Source organism: Emydura macquarii, unplaced genomic scaffold (genome assembly GCF_026122565.2).
Source record: "Emydura macquarii macquarii isolate MOO-44397 ecotype Brisbane River unplaced genomic scaffold, CSIRO-AGI_Emac_v2 contig_1119, whole genome shotgun sequence".
Taxonomy (NCBI): domain Eukaryota; kingdom Metazoa; phylum Chordata; order Testudines; family Chelidae; genus Emydura; species Emydura macquarii.
The window spans coordinates 21,414,065-21,436,256 of record NW_027131256.1 but is presented as its reverse complement, the minus strand read 5'-3'; the positions used below and the strand labels follow the sequence as shown (position 1 = coordinate 21,436,256).

The window sequence follows — 22,192 nt, the reverse complement described above, 5'->3', positions numbered from 1 at the left end:
CTGCACATGTGGAGGGATCCCCACCCAAGAGCAAGACTTGGCGGCAGGACACTTCCACGCTTGATTTTAAGCCACATTTCAGCAACTCCCCTCCCATATGTACTGTGTTCATGCCCCTGCGTCCCTCCCAGCTACCTCTGACAGTAACATCCAGTTGATATAGTACTTAAGCAGAAGGGTGTATGGTGCATGCAACTGCTGCCTGGGAGAGCACAATTCATCTCACCCTCAGGAGGAGATGCTGCTAGGTGTGCAAAAGCTGCAACACAATCGCAGTCAAACCAGGAGCAGGGGAGAGGAGTAATAGCTCATTCTTTCTCAGCCTTTTTATATGAGAAGTGTTATTATGGTCAGAAGAGTGACTCCAAACATGCCTCTCTCAATAACCCTGACCCCTTCTATAAAACTGTTCAGACACCCCACTGAAGTGGGTATTAGTTATTTTACAAAAAGGGAAACTGAGGCACAAACCAGTTGAGAGACTTGCTTATGGACCCACAAAGGTAAGCAGCAGATCCAAGATTAGAATGACTCTTAGTGCCATGTTCCACTCACTAGATAATGCTGTCTTTCATTCTTACCCAGTAACTAGGCATTGGACTCATCTAATAAGCAACAAGCCTGTCATTACTCTTGTTAGCTCAGAGTCAAACTGTTCCATCATCTAGTCATTTTTACCCGAGGATCCAGTAGCGTCATGGGACTGCAAGCTGGAGTTTATTCTGCCTCAAGCTTCATTAACCACTTTGTCAGTTAAGTTCCAAATGCAGGATCTTTATTACTGGTCCTGATAGCAAAGAGGTAGAACAAGCCCAGCTGCATTTTCAGGTCATAGCCAGAGCCTGTGGTGTTAGCAGAGAGAAATATTTTTGATTTGCAAATGGATCACATGCAATATAAAAATCTTTGTTGAATGTTGTAGTTTTATTTTATCTGAACGTCATTCAGAATTATGGCTCTTTCTTCAACTACAATCAGTAGTTGCGTGTCTGGGGACAACAGCTCAAGATCTATATTAAATCTCAGGCTTAATCTGCTGATAATCAGCAGCCACAATCCATATTCTCCATAGCCAAATGTTCCCTTTGGTGACCATTAACTTGTAACTTTTCAGGGCCTGCACCAGTACTCATGGAAACCTTTACACAGGCTATTTTCAAGCTAACCCCACTCTGATCTATGCTAATAGCCTCTTTCCTGATGCACACTTTGGTTCAAAGGATAACACGTGCAGACCTGTGGAGGGTAAAAATGTCTAGTCTCCATGGCATGGCATGTACACACTAAGTATCCCCCAGTAGGGTTTTGTATAGCGGGAGTCTAAGGGGGATGTTCTACAATTGAGAAATCCCACAGAGGGGAACACTGGTGCAGATCCCAAACCTCAATGGTGAAAGGAATGCACTCCTGAAAATGAGGGAGGTCTCTGGACACTCTAAGGACACAGACCAAAGAGATTAGCCACTTGCAGTAGGAAATGGAGAGTGATAGGAAGCCTGTTACAGCACATCTAGCCTGTCCCTCCTACCAGCAATAAAGCTGCTCTGGCAACCTTCTTGAGAATGTCCTGTCACCAGCCACCTGAGGTTCCACCCAGGAAACTCTTAATAAAATCACCTCAGATTATTATAAACACTGTGACAGAGCATAGGGAGAGAGCTGGATTCTGAGGTAGCCAAGGCCTACAGCATTCATAGCTTTCTCCTGTCTGGTGTTAAGAATGACTCCGGCAAGAGGGTTTCCTCAGGGGACTATTCTACAGCCAAACCAATCTTGCCTGTTATCAGCGCACACAGGTAGTGAGGCTAGGCAACGTGAGCTAATCACTGGCTGGCCTGCTCAGTCCCAGAGAAGTGGAGCTCTCACACAGCCACGCTCCCTGCTCTCCCCTTACTGCAGCACCCACTGCTTCTCCCGCCACCTGTCCAAGAAAAAGAAAACCCTGCAGATACCGACCAGTGGCTTGGATGTTGACGACGGTGCCCTCGGAGCGCTTGCGGGTCATGGCGTACCAGGACTTGTCAGGGTCCTGGATCCACTCAGCTGCCTCACAGTAGAACTCGCCCTGGTCCGACGGCTGGAGATTATAGATGGTGAGCTTGGAGGTGGCCTCTCCCACCTTGTCTAGGCGGACATCACCGGTGGCTTGCCTCTGGGCATAGGTGCTGCCTGCACGCAGGACGAAGTCGCGGCTGAGGGAGATCACCTCCACTGCAGGCTCGCCCACTTTGTGGCGATACCAGGAGATGGACAGGTGACTGTGCTGGGCTGTACTCTTAGACACCTCGCATTTCAGCTCCAGAGAGTCGCGTTCCACTTTGTTTAGTGTCTGTGGAACTGAGGTCACCCGCAAGGAGTCTGGAATAACTGCAATCAACAGAATGAGAACAGGGAGGAGATGAGAAAACAAACCTTTAGTGTTAGCAGTATTAAGAAACCACTGAGCCCAAGGGATTGAATAAAGGCTGGATTCTTTAAAGGCACACTGGGAAGAAGGTTTCTATTTACAGTTCCAGTGAATCATAGGCACTAGAGATGGGAAGTCCTATTAGGTCACATCTAGTCCTCCCCAAAGCCCTCAGCCCATGCATATTGTTATCTACAGCAAATTTTCTAGTGCTTCATTTAGTCTACCGCTGCACAGCTTAATAGATCCTACTTACTGTCAAGGCATTTATCATATGCAGCCTATGTTTTCCTCTAAATTCCATGCCCTCACTTCTAGTCAGGCACCCTTGGGCCACCTTTAACAATCACTCTGCCCTCCTTGGCATTCACATCCTTCAAAATACTTGTATGTCATTGCTAGGGCCTTTGCCCCCTGGGTCATTGTTTGGCCAAGCCAGACGTATTTGAGATTCTTTAATTTTCCCTTATAAAAAAAAGTCAGGAGACAATTCTTTCTCTCGTCTCTCCACATTTTAACTCCCTCAGCCAAATGAAGTTACTGCATTTAGAGGAAACTGGCTCCTCTGAGGGCAGCAGTGCAACTGCACAATGGCCAAATGCCTGTGTCCCTGGGACACACAGAGATATCAGGGAATTGGCAATAAGGTTATTAGATACATGTCGAGTTGATTTAACAAACAGACAGGAAATAATGGCCATGAATCCCATTAAGAAATAGGAATCCTTTTCCCACTGTCTAGTTCTACAGCAAAGATTAACCACAAAAGGAAAACACACTGAGATCCAGGGGGAGGGAAAGAGAATTAACAAAACATGCAAGAAGTCCAACACTTGAAAGAGAGAAATCTGTTTGCACAGAATACACCTCTTCTGGCTACTTAACAACAGAATTTCTCCTACACCTCTTCTGACCCTCCCTTCGCTTTATGCCAAAGTATGGGTTGCAGGGGAGAGACGGGAAGACCATTGGATTTGAAGGGGCACTAAGGCTAGGATCAACAGCACACAAATGTGTAGGGCAATGCAGGGGTAGGTATTAATACCTACATCTACTTTTGAATTCAGTTTTTAGAAACAAGTTGACACGATCCTGCTAAAAAAGAGTGAGGTTTCTAGACTTTGTCTATAGATCAGCAACTCCAGTGACTCTGCTGCTGCTCTTAGCTTTGATAAGTACCAGCAGAGTGAAATTCACATGTTTCTGGCAGTTCCACAACCGATAGAGTCAGACACTGGAGTTATTCACGGGTGAGGACTTAAACAATGAGAAGGGGGCACTAGAGATGGTGAGCAATGAGGTGGAGGAAGTGAGGGACAGATGAACTTCTGTCCAGCAGGGAGGGGCAGTGCTTTCATAGTCATCACCTATTTATTAGCCAGAGATTGTTATGAAAATGGAGCCCGCCCCCACAAGCAGGGAAAGTACTGTGGTAAAAATCTCTTTCTTACCAGGTCACTGCCCCTGGATATCAGTAGCAATGCTGCCCCACTCTCCCCACCGTCCCATTATTTTCTCACACACTGACCACCAGGTAATAGGTGTCTGACAGATTTTTCAAGTCCTGTCCTACCCAGGTGTCAGAGTGATCAAATTTGTTTCCCTTTTGCCCATGCCTTTAGGTTCAGAAATGGCCATAACAGGCAGCAACTAACTAACTCTCAACTCTTGCATGATGAGATTTAAATTTCTCATTTAAAACCCATTTGAATAAATTTCCAGAGCAGCTCAGTTCCTCCTCTGTGCCCTGCAATCCTGGGGCTCTCTTATAACTGTTTTATATTATTAAATACATTTAACGTGATTGTCATCTTGCTCAAGTTTCTTTCCTGCTGTGCTACTTCAAAGGAGGATATCTTTGCTACACTGGCCTCTGTGGGATACAGATCAAGGAGTGGAAATGGTTTGGAGAAAAAAAGTACAAGACACTTGTCCACCAACTGTGAATACTGTAGTACCTCATGTTATTGCTCTCCTGAGTCCTTCATCTACCTGCGTATCTCGATATTATAACACACCCATTACTGCGCTTAGAGAGCTCTGCATACCCCACATTACTACATTTCTGAGGGCTTGTCTACACTAGAAGCACCAGCAGGGAAGGCGAAGCAGGCCGGTGTGGTGGTGGGGGAGGAGCTCAGCCAGCTGCCTGCTGCTTCCTCCCTCCCTGCACTGCAGGGACACACTGTGTTAAATCAGGGTTGCCCGGAGTCTGGTGGAAAAGGGAACCAGTTACCACAGACAGGCAGAGGTGAGCACTGAACAGGGCTTGCTCTGCTCAGCCTGTTGGAGGGAGGGAGGCGGCTTGCTCAGCCCCTCTCTCAGTGCCCGTGTCATCCTCTTCTAGATGTGCTGGGTCCTGTTCCTTTACATCAGTGAATGCAGGGGGGGGGGGGGGAGCAAGGGGATGGGATGGGGCAGTGAGGAAGGAAGAGGGATAGGATAGGGTGGCGGAAGAGAAAGGGATGGGAGAATGGGGGAGTGGGATGGGGCAGGGGACAGTGTGGAGAGGAAAGGAGATGGGGTGGGGACAGGAAAGGGGTGGGAATAGGGCAGGGGGAAGAGAAGGGGATGACAGAGTGCTACCCCCAGGGGGAGCGCTGCCTCCTCTCTTCTGGGCATCCACGCCAGAGGCGTCCAGAGAATTGGGAGGGCACATGCCGCCCGCCCCCCACACTAACCACAGCTACGTGTTCAAGTGAAAACGACTATATCAATTTGAATCTCGTTTCTGTCCGATAACAAATACACCACCTTTATTTTTTTGGTGGATGTGCAGGTAGCATATATATTGTGTGGATGAGACCCACATAACACACAGAAAACTTAACATGTGCTCATCGATGGTAAATGGGTTGAGAACCCCTGCTCTATGCCAATGGGACAGAGCTCTCCCATCAGCATAATAATTCCACCTCTGCGAGAGGCAGTAGCTATGTCGGTGGGAGAGCCTCTCCCGCCGACGTAGCTCATCCACATCGGCGCTTAGGTCAGTGTCATTTACGTCGCTTGTGGTGTGGATTATTCACACCCCTGACCAACATAAATGATACCAAAGTAAGCTCTAGTGTAGACCAGCCCTGGAATTCCCCCACAGCTTTGCCAAAGCACCTCAACCCTGATCAGCTAAACACACAGCTGTTCCATTCCCCGCCTACAAGGGCTTGTCTATACTTACAATGCAGCTGCATAGCGAAGATGCTACTTATGCCGATGGGAGGCGTAAGTTTGTAGTGCAGACTAGGGCTTAGTGGAAGCCAGAGCAAGTCCTAACATGCAGGCGTTGCTTATTCCTCGAAGTGAGCCAGATTACACTTAATTAAGGTGCCTGGGACGGTCTATGAAGTTTGGGTCATGCTCTCCCAATAAACTACAGCAGATCTCCCACTGATAAACACAGGGAGGCTTGTACAAAAGACTGAGGCTGCACTATAGCTTTTATCTTAGTGACCACATTTGAAGCTACTGTTGCAGTCAACATTTCAGTGGGGAAAGGACAACACAGGGCACTTCTACGACCATGACTGCCCTTTGTTTATTGAGCCATTATTGCACACAGTTACAGATTTGCGCACACAGTTAGGCTCACAACTGCATATTTATGTATCATAATTAGGCTTAAGCGTTAACATCCTTTACAGGATTTATGCAGGCTCCTGCTGACGTGGGCCTTTGAAAGAAGTCAGGTGCATGGGGGAAGGGGATTTTGGTGTTCTGAGGGTGATGTAATTTTGTTTTGGTCATTTATGGCAAATGGTTAGCCAAACACCTGTCAGGGATTGTCTAGGTATACTGGGGTCCTACCTCAGCGTGGGAGGATGGACTAGATGACCACTTGAGGTCCCTTCCAGCCTTACATTTGGTTCTATGCCAGGTATTGGAGAACCACTGCCGACATCCTGTGGAAGTTATTGATTGGAATATTTGTTAGCCCTACAGAGTGAGCTGGAGTTAATTCTGCCTCAGACATCATCTGGTTCCCAGGCTTGCTTTGGAGTTCAGAATCTTTATTAACGATAAGAGTGAGCAAGGCAAAAGCGATCATAATTTAACTAATAAAACAAAGCAAATTAGATCTGCAAGCAACAGGGAGAATAATAAATAGGGAACTCCACAATGTCAGTTTTGAAAGTCACTTTGAGTATGAGATCACACCAGAGAGGCACATTTCAAAAAGAAACGTATTTCAAGCCAGTTTCTGTGCCCAGGTTTGATAAAATGTGCTCAATGGTGTCCAAGGAAGTCACAGAGGTAGTTTTACTTGTTGAACTTAATGGACATGGGCATGTTGTTGCCGCAGAGTTAGCTTGAGTGATCAGCACCAGATTAGTCTACCCTAAATGTCAGCAGTCACACTACAAAGCCATAGCTGAGTAACTGTGTCCTCACTGGTGCTGTGTTCACCTGGTGCGTGTTGCTAGGACTTTGTTCTGGGGCACATCCTGTGGTTCTTTGTGCTGTAGTTAAGCTGAACTGCTCTATGATTCTTTCACAGTGAATTGTGGGAGAACTTGTCTGTCCTTCTGGGCACATGGGGATGGGAAGGAACTGTGGAGGACTATCAGCGCTCAAATGCTTTAGCCCAGTGGTTCCCAACATTTTGGACTCGAGAGCCACAAATATAATTTTTATAACCCTGAAGGGCCGCCAGTCTCCGCCAGCAACCTCCACCCCCCCCACCAGCCTTCCCACTGCAGCCAGAGGGATCTCCTGTCTCCACCTGGGTCACTAGGCAGTGGCTCCCTTCTACAGCCAGAGGGATGGGAGATCAATACTCCGCGCACTGCCTGGGTATTTAGGCAGCGGCTTCCTTCTGCAGCCAGTGGGAGGGGAGCCGTGGGCCACCCTGAAAGATCCCGTGGGCCACTTTAGCATGTGTCTTCACTGCCAAGTGGGCAGGTTACCAGCCCGAGTGAGTCTCACTGGGGCTTTAGCCTATACCCCAAATAGCACAGCTAATGTGGGTTGAAAGCACCACCAAATTCAGGTCAGAAGTTTGTGTGTGTAGGCGGGAGGGGATCTAGGGCAACATCCGAGGAAAAACCTGGGCTAACTGCACCGAAGATATGCCTTACAAATGTGGCCAACAGGACTGTTTGCTAAAGACTAGCCATTTGAATCCAGAAGGAATGGGTCAGAACAGCAGTGGATCACAGCAGTGAGGAACCCTGGGGAGGGAATGAAGGTGGGACACAGCAACAAGGCAGCTGGGCAGTATATTAAGGGAAGCAGGGAGAATACAAGACCATGTGGCTACGCAGCATGCCCAGGAGAGAAAGGCAACAGGGAATCATGTGCAGAGAGAGGAGGACAAGGACCAGGCAAGAGAGGAAAGAGGGGACAGGCAGCAGCGAACCACATTCAGGGGAACAGGGGGAGAGAGATTAATCAAATTGATTGAGATCTCCTACAGCTACTCTGGAGCCAAACAGTGCTTGGAATTGCTAGAGTAGACAGTGTAAATATTTTTACTGAAAAACAGCAAGACAGCTAAAATACAGGTAACATTTCCCGTGTCTCATGTAGTCGACCATCAGGAGGTATATAAATCACAGACAGGAGGGGAGATGGTCCACGAGGCACTTTCTTTTAAACATGTGGTCCACGTTATGCAAAAGTTTGAGAACCAGTGCAATAGAAGGACCTGCCACTTGGTGGTATCAAGATTTCTGCAAGGATTGTGTCTGGGCAAGAGATACTGTAAAGCCCCTCTGCCCTACTGTGAAGATGAGGAGTGCTGCTGCTGAGAGAAATGCTCTAGCTTCTCTTACATTTGGATAAAAATATCCATCTTTTCCCAATAAATCCTGGAAACAAGCTTTCCATTCACAACAGCTTCTAAACCCTCTACAAAAGTATAAATATTAGCCCTCTGTGGGATAAAGCATTAGCCCTATTTCACAGCTGGCAAACTGAGGCACGGAAAGGTCAAGACTAGTTTAAGGTCTCACAGCAAATCAGTGGCAGAACTGGGATTAGACAGGAGTTGCTGGCTCTACTTCCTGAGCTTAATCACAAGACCATGACATCTCTCTGATATTAATCTCAGAAGGGAAGAATATCATGTGTTTTGCTGCCAACCCCATTTTCAGCAGTAACCTCTAGCACCTTGCAGGGCCGTTTTAAGACCTTCGTAGGCCCTAGGCACACTTGCCTTCGTAGGCTCCCCGACCGAAATACCTAATTTGATTTTAAGCTATTAATAAATAGTTTTCTAAATAAAAATAAAAAATTATATATAAATTTTTTTTCGTAGGCCCTGAAAGTTTCGTAGGCCCTAGGCACTGTGCCTATTGGATAATACGGCCCTGGCACCATGCTGAGGCATTGGCTCAGTATTGACGGAGGTAGGGCAGAGTCACCCTTCCTCCACATTTTCTTTCTGGACTCCACAAAAGATAAATCATCTACAAAGGGAGGCGGGATCGAGTGTTCTGCACATCAGATAGAAGCCAGGAAACTCCCCAACATTTTCCTGGATTTAGGCACATCAATAAACCTTGGCTTCCCCATCTGTAAAATAACGATAATGCAACTCTAGAAGCAGCGTGGGCTGCTGGACAAGACGCTGGACTTGGAGGCAGGTCAAAGCAGAGCCAGATATCAAACCCATAATTCCTGTGGGTGACTACGGACAACTGACTTCACCTCTCTGTGATGCCATTTTCCCTCCCACACTTTGCCTTGACACGCAATGTAAGATGTGCAGGGCATGGACCATCTCCTTACTATGCACACACAGTGCCTAGAACAATGAGGCCCTGATCTCAGTCGGCGCCTATGGGCGCTATTGTAATCCAAATAAATTAACAACCACCACCACCACCACCTCCTATCTTCTGCAACATAATTACTTACTGTTTTTACTAATCTTCAAGATCTTTTACAAAACAGTGTAAAAGTGGGATGTACTACAGGACACTGTCCCATGTCCATGGCTACATATTATGTCTGCATAGTACAGATGGATCTGAGTTCACCAAGCCCCAACAAGGACTATTTAGCAAAAATAAACACCCTTTATTCCCTACTCCTAGGAAACTGCTCTCTGCCTGACGAATACTGCTTCAGATTCTAAGGGGGAAATCAATGGGAGTTCAGTTCCCATCTGCCCCGTTACATCCTGCTGCCCACTCTGATTCATTAACCTCCTCCCTGATCTCTCAGGCTGTGCTAGCAAGACCCAGCCAAGCTGTTCAAGATGAACTGCAATGCTAACACCAATTTAGAGAGCACAGACATAGGCTGAGTCACCTTATTAACCAGAACGAAATGCATCTGGCACAAAGATTTAACATTTAGTTCTTATCCTCTGCAAACTGCTGACCCTTCTGTGATTACCAGAGATGTCCCACAATGCAACACTCTGTGACATCACTGATACCAGAAAAGTCTGAAGTAGTATGAGAAGAACTGGTAGGACACTATTCCTGGGGTCATTCTGCACAGAAATCTCTTGTATGAAGCTAGCTTTACAGTTTACCTTAACAGACTTCATCATTCCTCACCACTCTAAAATGAGAGCCATGAGGGATGGTGCAGCTGCCTTATAACGGCAGAGAGATTCAGAGGAGACAGGGTTCTGGCATTTTGAAGTACCTCAAAAGCAGCAGGCATCAGAAACTGTGATTGTAAAAGGACCGGCCTGCTCCCAGCAACAGTATGACCTCTCTCAGACACAATCCATACACCCATAGTATTGATTTCCATTCTACGTAATATCCATAGACTTGCGTACATCTAGGAGTGATGGTAAGGAAGGAGAGGTACCTAGATTAGCATTGTAATCTTCTCAGTCCTTGCTTCTGGTAATTAGTTGTTTGTGCCAATCTATACCAGCTACAGCACGGCAGACAAAACTACAGCTCTCCCTCCCTAATCAATCAAAAGAAATATGCACTGCCTACAACAATGGGGAAAACACAGCTGTTTACACTGAGAAAGCGATAAACTCCCTAAAGGTCACCACTGTGAGTGGATGAGATTGAGCAGAACATTCTACAGGGACATGCACCTGGATTGATTTTTTTGTTTCTTTTTTAAAGTGGAGCCCAACCAGAAGAGGTGGAACAGGAAAAGCTGGGCAGTTAAAAGAAAGCTTTGTTCCTACTGCTACACTAAAGTAAAACTGTCTTCACATGCAACCTGAGGTCTCAACTTCGCCCCATAATCCTGCTCCCCCAATCTGATTTTCTGGAATCTGGAAATATTGAATAACTCTAGCACAGCAGAATATGGTAGCATTATACCAGGTAAGAATTGTCACACCAAAACCAGTCATTGTGCATTTAGCGGAGTACCCTGCCTCCTTATTGCATCAGAGCAGATCAACAGGCCATCAAGCCTAGTATTCTTTGACAATATTGACACTAGATGCTTTAAAAAAAGGATAAATCTCTCTCTTCGCTACAGTTCATGTGGTACCTATTTCATGATTATGATTCACCTATTTCATGGGGTATAGGATGCAAAATCTCTCTCTGGTGATCAGATCAATGCCTGAATGCAGACACATTTAATTTTATTGTAGTTGCCCACCCTGTATATTGTGTACATTATGTATTTCCATACACACAGGCAAACCTAACTTGAAAGTTAAGCTATTGAAGCAATTAATCCTCATGTAGATTAAATAACTACACAATTATCATATGGAACCTGTAAGCATGAAAAACTTTTATTGACTTATTATGGTACCTAACAAATATTCTATTAGCCATACATTCATGATTCAGTGAATGACAAGGACAGGTGAAAATTTACCTTACAGGTCCCAACAGCCTCAACTTTGACTTGCAAATACATTTAGGAACTTTTTCAGTATATGCATCACTAACATAGGTGTAAGTTGGACTACGAAACATAATTACTGATACAAATGCAGAGTCTTAAATATGTCTTGTAGAGGACTGTGAAGGTTATTGGAACGCATAAGATGAATTATCATTAACTGAATACATGAACATTAGAATATTTGTGTAAATTACCTTAATTAAATGATCATTTTGAGCATTTAGTACTTAGGTTTGCCAAAGAAATGAATATATCCCTGGTGCATAAACTACAGTACTATCAGTTTCAAAAAAACCTAACTAAGTTTTCTTTGTCTGGGAATTTCCTTTTTCTAAGAAGCAAGGAGCCCTGAAACGTGGAAGTCTGCTTGGCCCAGGGAAACGTACATGTTTGGTGCACAGAGATTTCTATAGTGATCAGTTCTTCTGCGCTGTGCACCTGAGGCTTGCTGGACTGACACTCCTTACCCCACACATTTTGGAGGCACGCAGCAACAAGGCTGCCCTGCACACTGGCCTCAAAAGCCCTGAAGAACAGGAGCTCTGCATCTCCCGTGCCTCCCAAAGTGCACGAAAGGGGAGCCCTGCTGAGAGCTCTGCAAGACAGGAGCACCCTTTCTTCACATCTGAGGGGTTGTGTGCCACTAAGCTGCCTATCTGGGAAACTGTCAGACATTAGCACTCCTCTGAACAGTCACCATCTCTTGCAAACTCCCTGCCATCCGGCCCCAGCACCTATGTGTAAAATTTCACAATTGAATTTTGGTTTGTGAAGTTTTGTCCATCCACGTGTGACGACTGGCATTTTCCCCGGCGTCTGTCACTGAGATGGAAACATTAGTGAGGAATAATATAAATAAATGGGCTGGGTTTTGGAATACTGTAAAAGCCCAACTTTTTGCATGAGATTTTGCATACAGCTCTCTCCTGAAGAGAAGGAGCAGTTAATTTAAGTCAATTGTAAATGAGAGGGAGCCAAGAGTGTTAGAAAACAATTTTTAGAAGTTTGAGTGGAAAAACAGAACAAAACAAAAAACCACACACACACTCAATAGATTCACTTCAAACTCTCACAAAAAGTTCAACTTGTCTCCTAAAAGCAAGTGGTAATATTTTGGTGATGGTCAAAAAGTTTGTTTTCATTCCTAGCAAGAAAGATTTAAACCTTGCTCTATCTAACCGGAAGAGCTGCACTATGGAGCCACTAGCAATTCCTCCGTTATGGCAAAAAAGGACTATAGTATTGGGGAACCACCATTACCACTTACAGTAATGTTACTGCAGCATTCCATAGCAATAGTAAAAAAAATGCTGCTGTTTGTTTTTTATTTAAAGGGTCGGGCATTGCCTATTCAATTTCTGGCCAGGGGCAACGGGGATTGAAGAGTTAAGAGACACAGCATGGCAGTTGTTTCACAGTGGTAGTGATAAATCCTCCGATAACAATAGCATCCTTATTTGTGCATTAATGACTGTTTGGAATGGTTATCTCAATAGAAACACATCTATCAAAGCAATTGTATGAGTTCACATAGCCAGCAGGGACAGGAAAAAAGTGGGGAGGAAAGGATAAATCAGTGAAATTTTTTTAAATGGAAAATGAGGTCAGCCTTTTAACTCAAGACCTGAACTCCTCCTCATATGATGCACAATCCCTTAGTCGCACACTCTACCTGATTCACATGCTTGTCAGAGACTGTTACTTACACTCACGGGATTCAACAGGAGAAGACGGCATTGCACAATCTGATCCAGCTCAAGAAATCACTTGCAACAGAAGGCTCCTTGCTGCAGACAGACTCATGAGCTGTGCACTCACCTGTTAATGGTGCAATGCTGTGACATAGCAGATACTCACCTGCCACCAATAGGTCAGAACATGTTGCTATACCTGCCAGCATTTGGGTACATGGAACATGGTGGATACACCCCTCATGAGCCATATTAGATTAGGAGAGCTTGCAGCAAGGACAATGGATAAGGAACCAACAAAATCCTGACTAGCACCTAGGGGCCCCACCTCGGGGCCAAGCACCATATGAACACACAGTAAGGAACAGTCCCTTCCTTAAAAAGCTTTCCATCACAATAGACCACACAGACAAAGGAAAGAAGAGCTTATAGTGGGCACTTCTCTCTCCCACATCCATGAATGGCAGGCAGACCTTCCCAAACAAGTTCAGACAAAGCCAGTGCCCCCGCGTGGTTAATAATCCTAGCAGAGCACCCATTTCAATACGGCAGGAGTACTCAAGCACACCACATTAGCGACTTCTACACAGCCCAAGGGCTGTGTGTAAGCGTTTTTAATGAGAAAATAAAAACACACACAGCCCTGACATTTTCTTGTACTCGTATCTTCCTTGACAGGCCGGCAGGAGCTACTTGTTTAAGTTTCCACCAGACAGACGCTTGCCATTGATAGGCTGCACCTACACACTGCAGTAACATGACAAGCTGCACTGGGAGCCCCATCAGCTGCACTTGGCTCATACGCTGGCTTCTCATCTATCAGTGTGACAGCCAGCACCCTAATGCCCTGACAACACGGAACTGTGAGCACTCCTGGGAGACTTCTCCCACTGAGGAGCGATGGCTGCATTCAAAGCTTTGCCCTACTTCCCTTGACTGCCTCTGACATGTAGTGCAGCAGGTGCTGGGAGGCTGGGTGTCAAAAGCAACGTTTATACTCAACAGCAGCCAGAGCTTTTCCAATTCACTTAACACAGCAGCATCTCACTCCTCCTCCTCCCAGCTTAGGAAACTATTACTCCACAAGGAGTCTCCTCGAGAGGGAAAAAACAAAACAAAAAACTTTTTCCTTCTCCTGCGTCCAATGCCAAGGGTACAAAAAGAGAGTATCTGGTTATTAAGGCTGCTAATTTGGGCACAGCAGTTCAAGTGACCCAAAAAAAAAAAGAAATCTGGGGAAGGGGACGGGGCAAAGGGAGAGTGTGGATCGCAGAGGAATCTCTGAATCATGTCACAATAAGCTGGAACATTTGAGGAATTAACCCTGAGGCAGAAGCATCCAAATGATAAGGGATGCATGGCAAACAGATTGTCAAAGGGCAGGTGTGTCACCCATGCAGACACAATTCTATGGAAGGGGCAAAAGGAGGCAGATGCTCCTTCCAGGCCTTAGTTCTGTGTTCATATGGCAGGGGTGTGCGTGTGTGTGTGTTGGTGTTGGGGGAGGTGGGGGTGGAATTCATTTAACTCCCTTTCAGCTGCACTGTACTGTGAACTAGACACTCTGCAGCAGAGTGTGTGTGTGGAAGCTGGTGCCTGCATCCAGGATGCCTTTGCATACGACTTTTACAAGGGAAAGGTGCATGGCCTACACAGCACCAAGAACAAATCCTAAAAGGGATGAGATAGGATTAAATTAGCAGAACAAAACATTAGGCTGAATGTCAAGGGAAGGGTTTGCTACCAAAGAGTAATGATCTCTCATGCTGCCGCCGTTATGGGAAGATGTTTTCTTCTCCAGAATAAAGAAAGAGACCTGCTTTTCATGTAAGCCCTCTTCCCAAAACTCCTTAAAAAAGAGTCTTTTGCACGTCACATTTTGCACTTGTGCTCTGTAGTAATAATTACTAATATTCAGCTCTGAGACAGGTATGGCCTCAATAAAGGAATAACAGGATGAAATTCTATGGCTCATGTTGTACAGGAGGTCAGACTAGATAGTGTTTCTCAAGCTTTTTTCAGGCAGACAGCCCCTTATTTGAAGTAAAAAAATGTTGCAACCCCCTTACATTTGTTAGAAAAGCAAGAATCAACACTGCATCAACAATAACAACGCTGAGCCTATATAATTTATGTGCATATTTCAAGAGGTTGCAAGAATACTTGACCTTGAAGGGCAAGGGCATGTAGGGACCGGGAGAGCAAGACTCCTATGTTTTACACAGTAATAAAATGTTCAATGTCTCACAACTTCCCACCTTCTATTGCCTTATGTGAGCCTCTGGGGAGGTCACAACTCAAAAACTTAAGGGAGAGCCAAACTTGGGATACGACTTTTGTGAGCATTGCTATTATTACCGATTATTTGTATTGCAGTAGCGCCTTGAGACGCTAACTGAGATCAGGGACCAATCATACTAGGTGCTGAACAGATACAGATGCTGCACCTAACTGTGTACATTGTAAGTAGACGAGAGAAACAGACAAAAAAGGGGAAGTAGCTTGCCCCATGATCACTACACAGGTCAGTGGCAGAGCTGGGAATTGAACCCACATCTCCACTGTCAAACTTCAAGGCCCTATCCACTGACTCATAGTGCCTCCACAATCAGCACCACAAAACTCCTGTCCTATTGCTCACACAGGACTAGAGTGCTTTGGAATTTACTATGAGCTGCCTTGTGTTTGGCAAAGACTGGGGACAGAGCAACAACCAGCATCAACAGAGTTCAACCCAGACAGTTGGACAACAACTTCCCCTGGACCCAGACAGTCAGTAGGCAGGCAGAGATCTTAAGTTCCCTAGGGAGGCAAAGTTATAATGCTGGAGTTCTGCCATGTGGGGCGAGGGGAGAGAGTAGGGAGGGAAAGAAGGGTCACTTACTTCGTAATTGTTGTTCTTCGAGATGTGTTGCTTACGACCACTCTGATTTAGGTGATGTAGGCATGTGTGCACGCCACATGCACCAGTGCCGGAAAATTTTTTCCCCTAGCAGTATCTGTAGGGCCAGCTCTAACACACTCTGCAGCGGCGCAAGTATGCGCTTGCATATATGGCGCTGCTGCCCCCTCCCTCTCAGTTCCTTCTTGCCAGAACTCCGACAGAGCGGTTGGGTTGTGGAATGGACATGAGCAACACATCTCAAAGAACAACAGTTACGAGGTAAGTAACCATTTTTTCTTCTTCAAGGGTTTGCTTGTGTCCATTCTGATTTAGGTGACTTACCAGCTGTGCCTCTGGATCTGGGCAGGAGTTCATGGCCGTGAGGACTGCAGTACAGCTCTGCCGAATCCCGCATCATCCTGAGCTTTCTGCGTGATGGCATAATGGGATGTAAAGGTATGCATGGACAACCATGTCTTGAATAGGCACGTGCGCCAGGAATGCCGCTGAAGATGCCAGGGCCCTTGTGGAATGAGCTAATAGGGACGCTGGAGGCGTGACTCAAGTTTGCTTATAACAGGTTTGAATGCAAGCTGTAACCCAGGATGATATTTGCTGCGAGGCTTGCCCTTCCATCCTGTGCGCAACCGCCACACAAAGTTGCATGGAGTGGTGAAATGGCCTGGTCCTATCAATATAGAAGGCTAGGGCCCTTCTCACATCGAGAGACTGAAGGTGTCTCTCTTCATTAGAGCCATGAGGCTTTGGGCAGAATACTGACAGGAAGATGTCCTGATTTACTCGAAAATGGGAAACGACCTTCAACAGGAATGCAGGATGAGGGCGAAGCTGGACCTTGTCCTTGAAAAATACTGTGTAAGGAGGCTCCGAGGTCAGGGCCTTTATCTCTGACACTCTGCGTGCAGAGGTGATTGCTCCTAGAAAGGCCACCTTCCAGGACAAGTGCATGAGTAAGCAGGAGGCCAACAGTTGAAAAGGTGGAGCAGTGAGCCAGGACAGGACCAGATTTAGGCTCTCTAATTGGAGGGAAGAGCCTTTCTAGCCCTTTGAGGAATCTAGTCGCCATCTCATGCGAGAACACAGATCTGCCTTGTATCGGTGGGTGAAAAGCTGATATCGCTGCCAAGTGAACTTTGACGGATGAGAAGGCTAAGCCCTCCTGCTTCAAATGAAGCAGATAATCCAGGATCACCTGTATAGGCGATATATATACTTTGTTGGCGATATATTTTGATGAGCCATCCAGCTAGTGAAGCGCCTCCATTTTGCTAAGTAGGACGCCCTAGTGGAAGGCTTCCTACTTTTCAATAGGATTCTTTGGACCTGTGCCCCACAGTGACGTTCTTCCCTGTTCAGCCATGAAGCATCCATACCGTCAGATGCAGGCGGGCCAGGTCCGGGTGAAGCAGCCAACCCCTGTCTTGAGAGATGAGGTCCAGGTGCAATGGCAGAGACCAAGGTCTTGCTACCGAGAGCTCCAACAGCATCCCAAACCTGGGCAGGCGAGGCCATGCTGAGGCTATCAGGATGATCCGTGCCCTGTCCCTCTTGACTTTCACCAGAAGTCTGTGTACGAGAAGTATCGGGGGAAATGCGTACATGAGACTTCCTGACCATGAGAGGAGGAAAGCATCTGTCAGGGAGCCGTCCTCTGATCCCAGGAGAGAGCAGAAGCGGATGCATGTCCTGATTTCCCTGGTTGTAAAAGGTCCACTCAGGGAGACCCCCACTTTGGAAGACACGGTCGGCCACCTCCTGGTGTAGTGACCACTTGTGGTGGGAGCAAAAGGACCTGCTCAAATGATCTGCTAGGGTATTCTTCAGTCCTGGCAGACGGACCGCTTCAAGGTGAATATTGTGGGTCTACAGAGCTCCAAGAGATGTAAGGCTTCTCGGCACAGAGCTGAGGATCTGGCTCCCCCTTGCTTGTTGATACAGTACATCGCCGCTGTCTTGTCTGTGAGGACCCTTACTATCTTGCCGGACAGGTACAGAAGGAACATCTCGCAGGCCAGCCGGATGGCCCTGAGCTCTCTGACATTTATGTGAACAGCTAGCTCCTCTCTAGACCAACGGCCCTGAGTCTGTAGGGCGCCGAGGTGGGCTCCCCATCCCATGTCCGAAGCATCTGAGACCAAGTACAGCATCGGTCTTGGGGCTTCGAAGGGCACCCCTTCTAGCACTTGTTGAAGGTTGATCCACCATGATAGAGAGATAAATATGTCAGGGGGGGGGGAGCATGAGAACCCTGTCCAGAGAGTGCCTGGATGGGAACTAAACCTTTGCTAGCAACAATTGGAGCGGTCAAAGGCGAAGTCTGGTGTACTATACCATGTAAGAACAAGTCGCCATATGTCCCAGAAGCCTGAGGCATACCCTTGCCATGGTCAGGGGGTGGGACCTTAGACTGGCTATGAGCTCCATCATTGCTAAGAACCTGGCCCTGGAAAGTAGCACTTTGGCGTGAAGAGAGTCTAGGACTGTCCCTATAAACTCTATTCTCTGGACCAGTGTAAGTATCGACTCCTGTTCGTTTATCAGCAGGCCCAGCAATTGATACGTGTGTCTTACAATGCTGATGCCGCGTTGGACCTGCTCCCTTGAGCGTCCTCTGATAAGCCATTCATCCAGGTAAGGAAACATCTGTACTCTCCTGCACCTGAGGTGGGCCACTACTACCGCCATACATTTGGTAAATACCTGGGGAGCGGTGGAAAGGCCGACTGGGAGAACGGTGAACTGGTAATGCTGAGAGCACACTGTAAACTGCAGGAACCTCCTGTGGCCTGGGAAGATGATATGAAAATAAGCATCCTTTAAGTCGAGGGCGGTGAACCAGTCGCCCAGATCCAGTGAGGGGATGATGGCTGCTAAGGAGACCAAATGAAACTTTAACTTTTTGAGGAACTTGTTTAGGCCTCTTAAGTCCAGTATGGGCCTCAGGCCTTCCTTTGCCTTTGGGATCAGGAAGTATTGTGAGTAAAAACCTTTGTCTCTCAGTTCCAAAGGGACCTCCTCTATCACCCCCACTTGCAAGAGGGCTTGTACCTCTTGGATGAGGATTTGCTTATGAGAGGGGTCCCTGAAGAGGGACAGGGAAGGCGGGGTGGGAGGGTAGGATTGAAACAAACTGCAGGGTGTAACCACCAGACACCATGTTTTAACACCCAATGGTCCGACATAATGGCTGTCCAGGCCAGAAGAAAAGAGGCAAGGCGAGAGGAGAACAGTTAGGAAACTGGATCTCAGGTATTGACTATTAGGTCGCCCCTGGGCGCACCTTCAAAAGCTTTGTTTTCCACCTGAGGAATGACAGCAGGGCCCTGGCCTCAAAGCTGGTGTTGAAGAATTGCCCCAGTGATGCTTGTAGCCCTTATTTATCTTTCTATAGGGTTCCTCTTTGGACTGTCCCCCAAAGCGTTGTTGCTGCAAAGATCTAAAGTGTGTCCTTCCTGAAGACGGGGTATAAAGACCCAAAGAGCGTAGCTCGACCCTTGCAGCCCATGCAGCCTGGAGTTGGTCTGCGAATAGAGCAGTGCCATCAAATGGAAAATCCTGGATCGACTGTTGTACTTCCGCCAAGAGACCAGATGACGGGCACCATGATGCTCTCCTCATTGATACCGCGGAGGCCATCGCTCATGCCGCCAAGTCCACTGCATCTGAGGCCGTCTGCGAGGAAGCTCTGGCCCCGTCCTACCTTCTTGTAGGACTGCCTCGAACTCCTGCTTGGAGGACTGTGGGAGGGAGTCAGCGAATTTCTCCAGTGATTGCCAGATGTTAAAGTGGTATTTACCCAGCAATGCCTGCTGGTTAGACACCCTCAGCTGCAGGCTGGCTGTTGAATAAATCTTCTGACCAAATAAGTCCATCTTTTTGACCTCTTTATTCTTAGATGTCGAGCTCATTTGCCCCTGCCTGTCCCGCTTGTTGGCTGCCGCAACCATTAGTGAACCCTGGGATGGGCGGATGTACAGGGATTCGAAACTCTTAGCGGGCACATGGTACTTTTTCTCCACTGACTTGGATGTGGGGGGCAGAGATGCCTGGGTCTGCCATAGAGCTTTAGCCAGCTTCACTACTCCTTCATGACACCCTGGAAGGTGCTGCAGAATCCAGTATGCCAAAAAGTTAGCCAACTGGTACTTTAAGTTCCTCTATCTTGAGGCCCAGATTAGCCACTACCCGCTTTAACAGCTCTTGGTGTGACCTGTAGTCGACTAGTGGGGCAGCATGAGAAAGGCCTGCTACTGCCTCGTCAGGTGAGGATGAGGAAGAAGCTGGTAGCTGGGGCCAGTTAAAATCTCTTACCTGGTTGGGGTGGTCACTGATGGGCTTCCTGAGAGCGACTCCTCATGCTCCAAGTCCTTCTAGGGCCAGCACCATGGTTGGGTCTTTGGACGAGCGCGGCACTGAATTTCCTGCAGATGAAACCGGGAAAGCATTGCAGAATGAGGGAACCCTCATGGGTTCCAATATTGGCAGGGTCCAGACCATTGGCCTTGGGGCCAGCCCCCTATCTGCGGTGCATGGGGAAATCCACGAGGGCTTTGTAGCCCATGGCTTGGGGGGAGGCGGAGAGGGGATAACCTCTTCCCCTGACTCCAAAGAAGTATACCCCAGTGGCCGGGGGGGGGGGGGTGGGGGAAGAGGGCAACGCCGTATGCTTCCCTGCTTCAGCACGCTGGGATTCCAGCATCGGGGAGTGGTGCCAAGAGCTGGAGCATTGGCTATGCCTTGACCGTGTCTTGTCCTTCGGTTTTCTATAGGGACTTGAGTGGTGCCAAGGCTCCGGTGACCTGCTGCATGCCGGGAACTCGTGGTGCCGCAGGCTCTGAAAGCTATGGGGCTCCGAAGACCAACGCTCAGTGGGTCAGTGCTGATGCAGTGCAGGAGCTTGTTAAAAAGACTGTAAACAATGGGATGGTTGTCTGATGGAAAAATAGATGGATCTCAGTCACAGGGTTTTGGAATGACAGACAGGCATGTGAAACAACCTGTTTTGTCATTGCCTGTAAAGAAGTAGCTCTTGAGAAGATCATATCGGAAGACAGCCCCCTCAACAGCTAGCTCAAAGCTGAGTCAGGAGCCACTAACGGGTTTCAAGATTTTTTTTTGCAAGATGAATCAGATAAAATTCTTAAATGCTCTCTTCAGCGAGTTCTTGCCAAACCAGTGGAACAGACCTATAGTAAAGTCTTCCTCATCAGACTCAGGGATAATGCAGTAGCCTTGCAGTTGTTATGGGGGGAGTGGTCATAGTACAAATATCTAACATAAGAAACCTTCTTCTTAACCAGCTCTTCATTGAATTTAAGCGAACCCATCCTGAGGCTTGCATTATCCACAGATAACCCAATAGAGTTCTTCCACAATATGTTTTTATACACAAGTGCTGCATTAATTTTAGAAAAATATTAACTTTCCTGTTCTAGCATTTGTCACTCATCCATCCACTTGTCCATTCCTCCCATGTCTCCCACACACCAAAGGAAACGAGTGCCTCGATGAAGGCCGCAGCACAGTGGAAAGATCAAGGCCCCTTGCAAAGATGGCTAACCCAAAGTGTCAGCAGGAGAGGTGCTCATATACTTGAGGGTTAAAGCTTGATATGGTATTGAGTTAAACACAAAAGCCAAATGTTTAAGTCTCTTGCAAAATGCTATAGAATGGTAGGTCTGCTAAGGGTCTGGGAAGTCAGGACGCATGCAGAGCTGTTAGGAAGCAGGATACCCTATGGAGCTTGCCTCCTAGTGTCTGCCGCATATATTTCAAAAGTGCTAAAAACACCTTCCAGATTAGGAAAAACTCTTAAAATGGGGTCACGGGTGAAAGTACTTACTAATTTATGGGTAAAAATGTTATTAAAAAGTGATGTATTTAAAAAAAAAGAAAAGAAAAACCTACTCACATACTAGCAAACAGAAAGATTTATATGATGAGTGGAGTTTTACCACCACCAGCTTCTGCAGAATGGTTTTTTTTTTTTTTTTAAAAGCCTTCTGAATGTGAACCATATGTCACTGATGCAATACCGCCTTCCTGAATCTGCAAGCAACTCCAGTTGTTTCTGCTGCTGCTCATTTCAAAGTTGCATCAGAACACAAAAGGACCAGAATGTTGTCAGCTTTTCAGAGCTGCTGTTCAGAACCCAGTGGTCAACTGTGAAACTGACGAGTGTCAAACATTTCATTCTGTTACTGCTTCTTGAGAAAACTCAGAGCAGCAGTAGCAGAAGACGAGTTTTAACTGATGATAGGAAGCAGACATGCGTGTAGCAGCCACTCCTTCGCTGCAGCAGTCAGGAGTCTGGGATAGGCTGAGCATAATGGAAACACCTCCGCACCCTTCTCAAGTCACAGAAGCTAGAAGACTCTTGGATGGAAGAGAGGAGAG

The 22,192-nt window shown here is 46.9% G+C and overlaps 1 protein-coding gene across 3 annotated transcripts in view; it reads right to left on the bottom strand.

The window, feature by feature from the left end:
- Positions 1-22,192, bottom strand: part of IGSF3 (immunoglobulin superfamily member 3) — a 156,662-nt gene that overhangs the window by 46,614 nt on the left and 87,856 nt on the right. For all 3 annotated transcript variants that reach the window (XM_067546306.1, XM_067546309.1, XM_067546308.1), the window contains exon 4: positions 1,957-2,367. In XM_067546306.1, the coding sequence (XP_067402407.1) occupies positions 1,957-2,367 (411 nt within the window). The remainder of the gene's footprint in view (positions 1-1,956; positions 2,368-22,192) is intronic.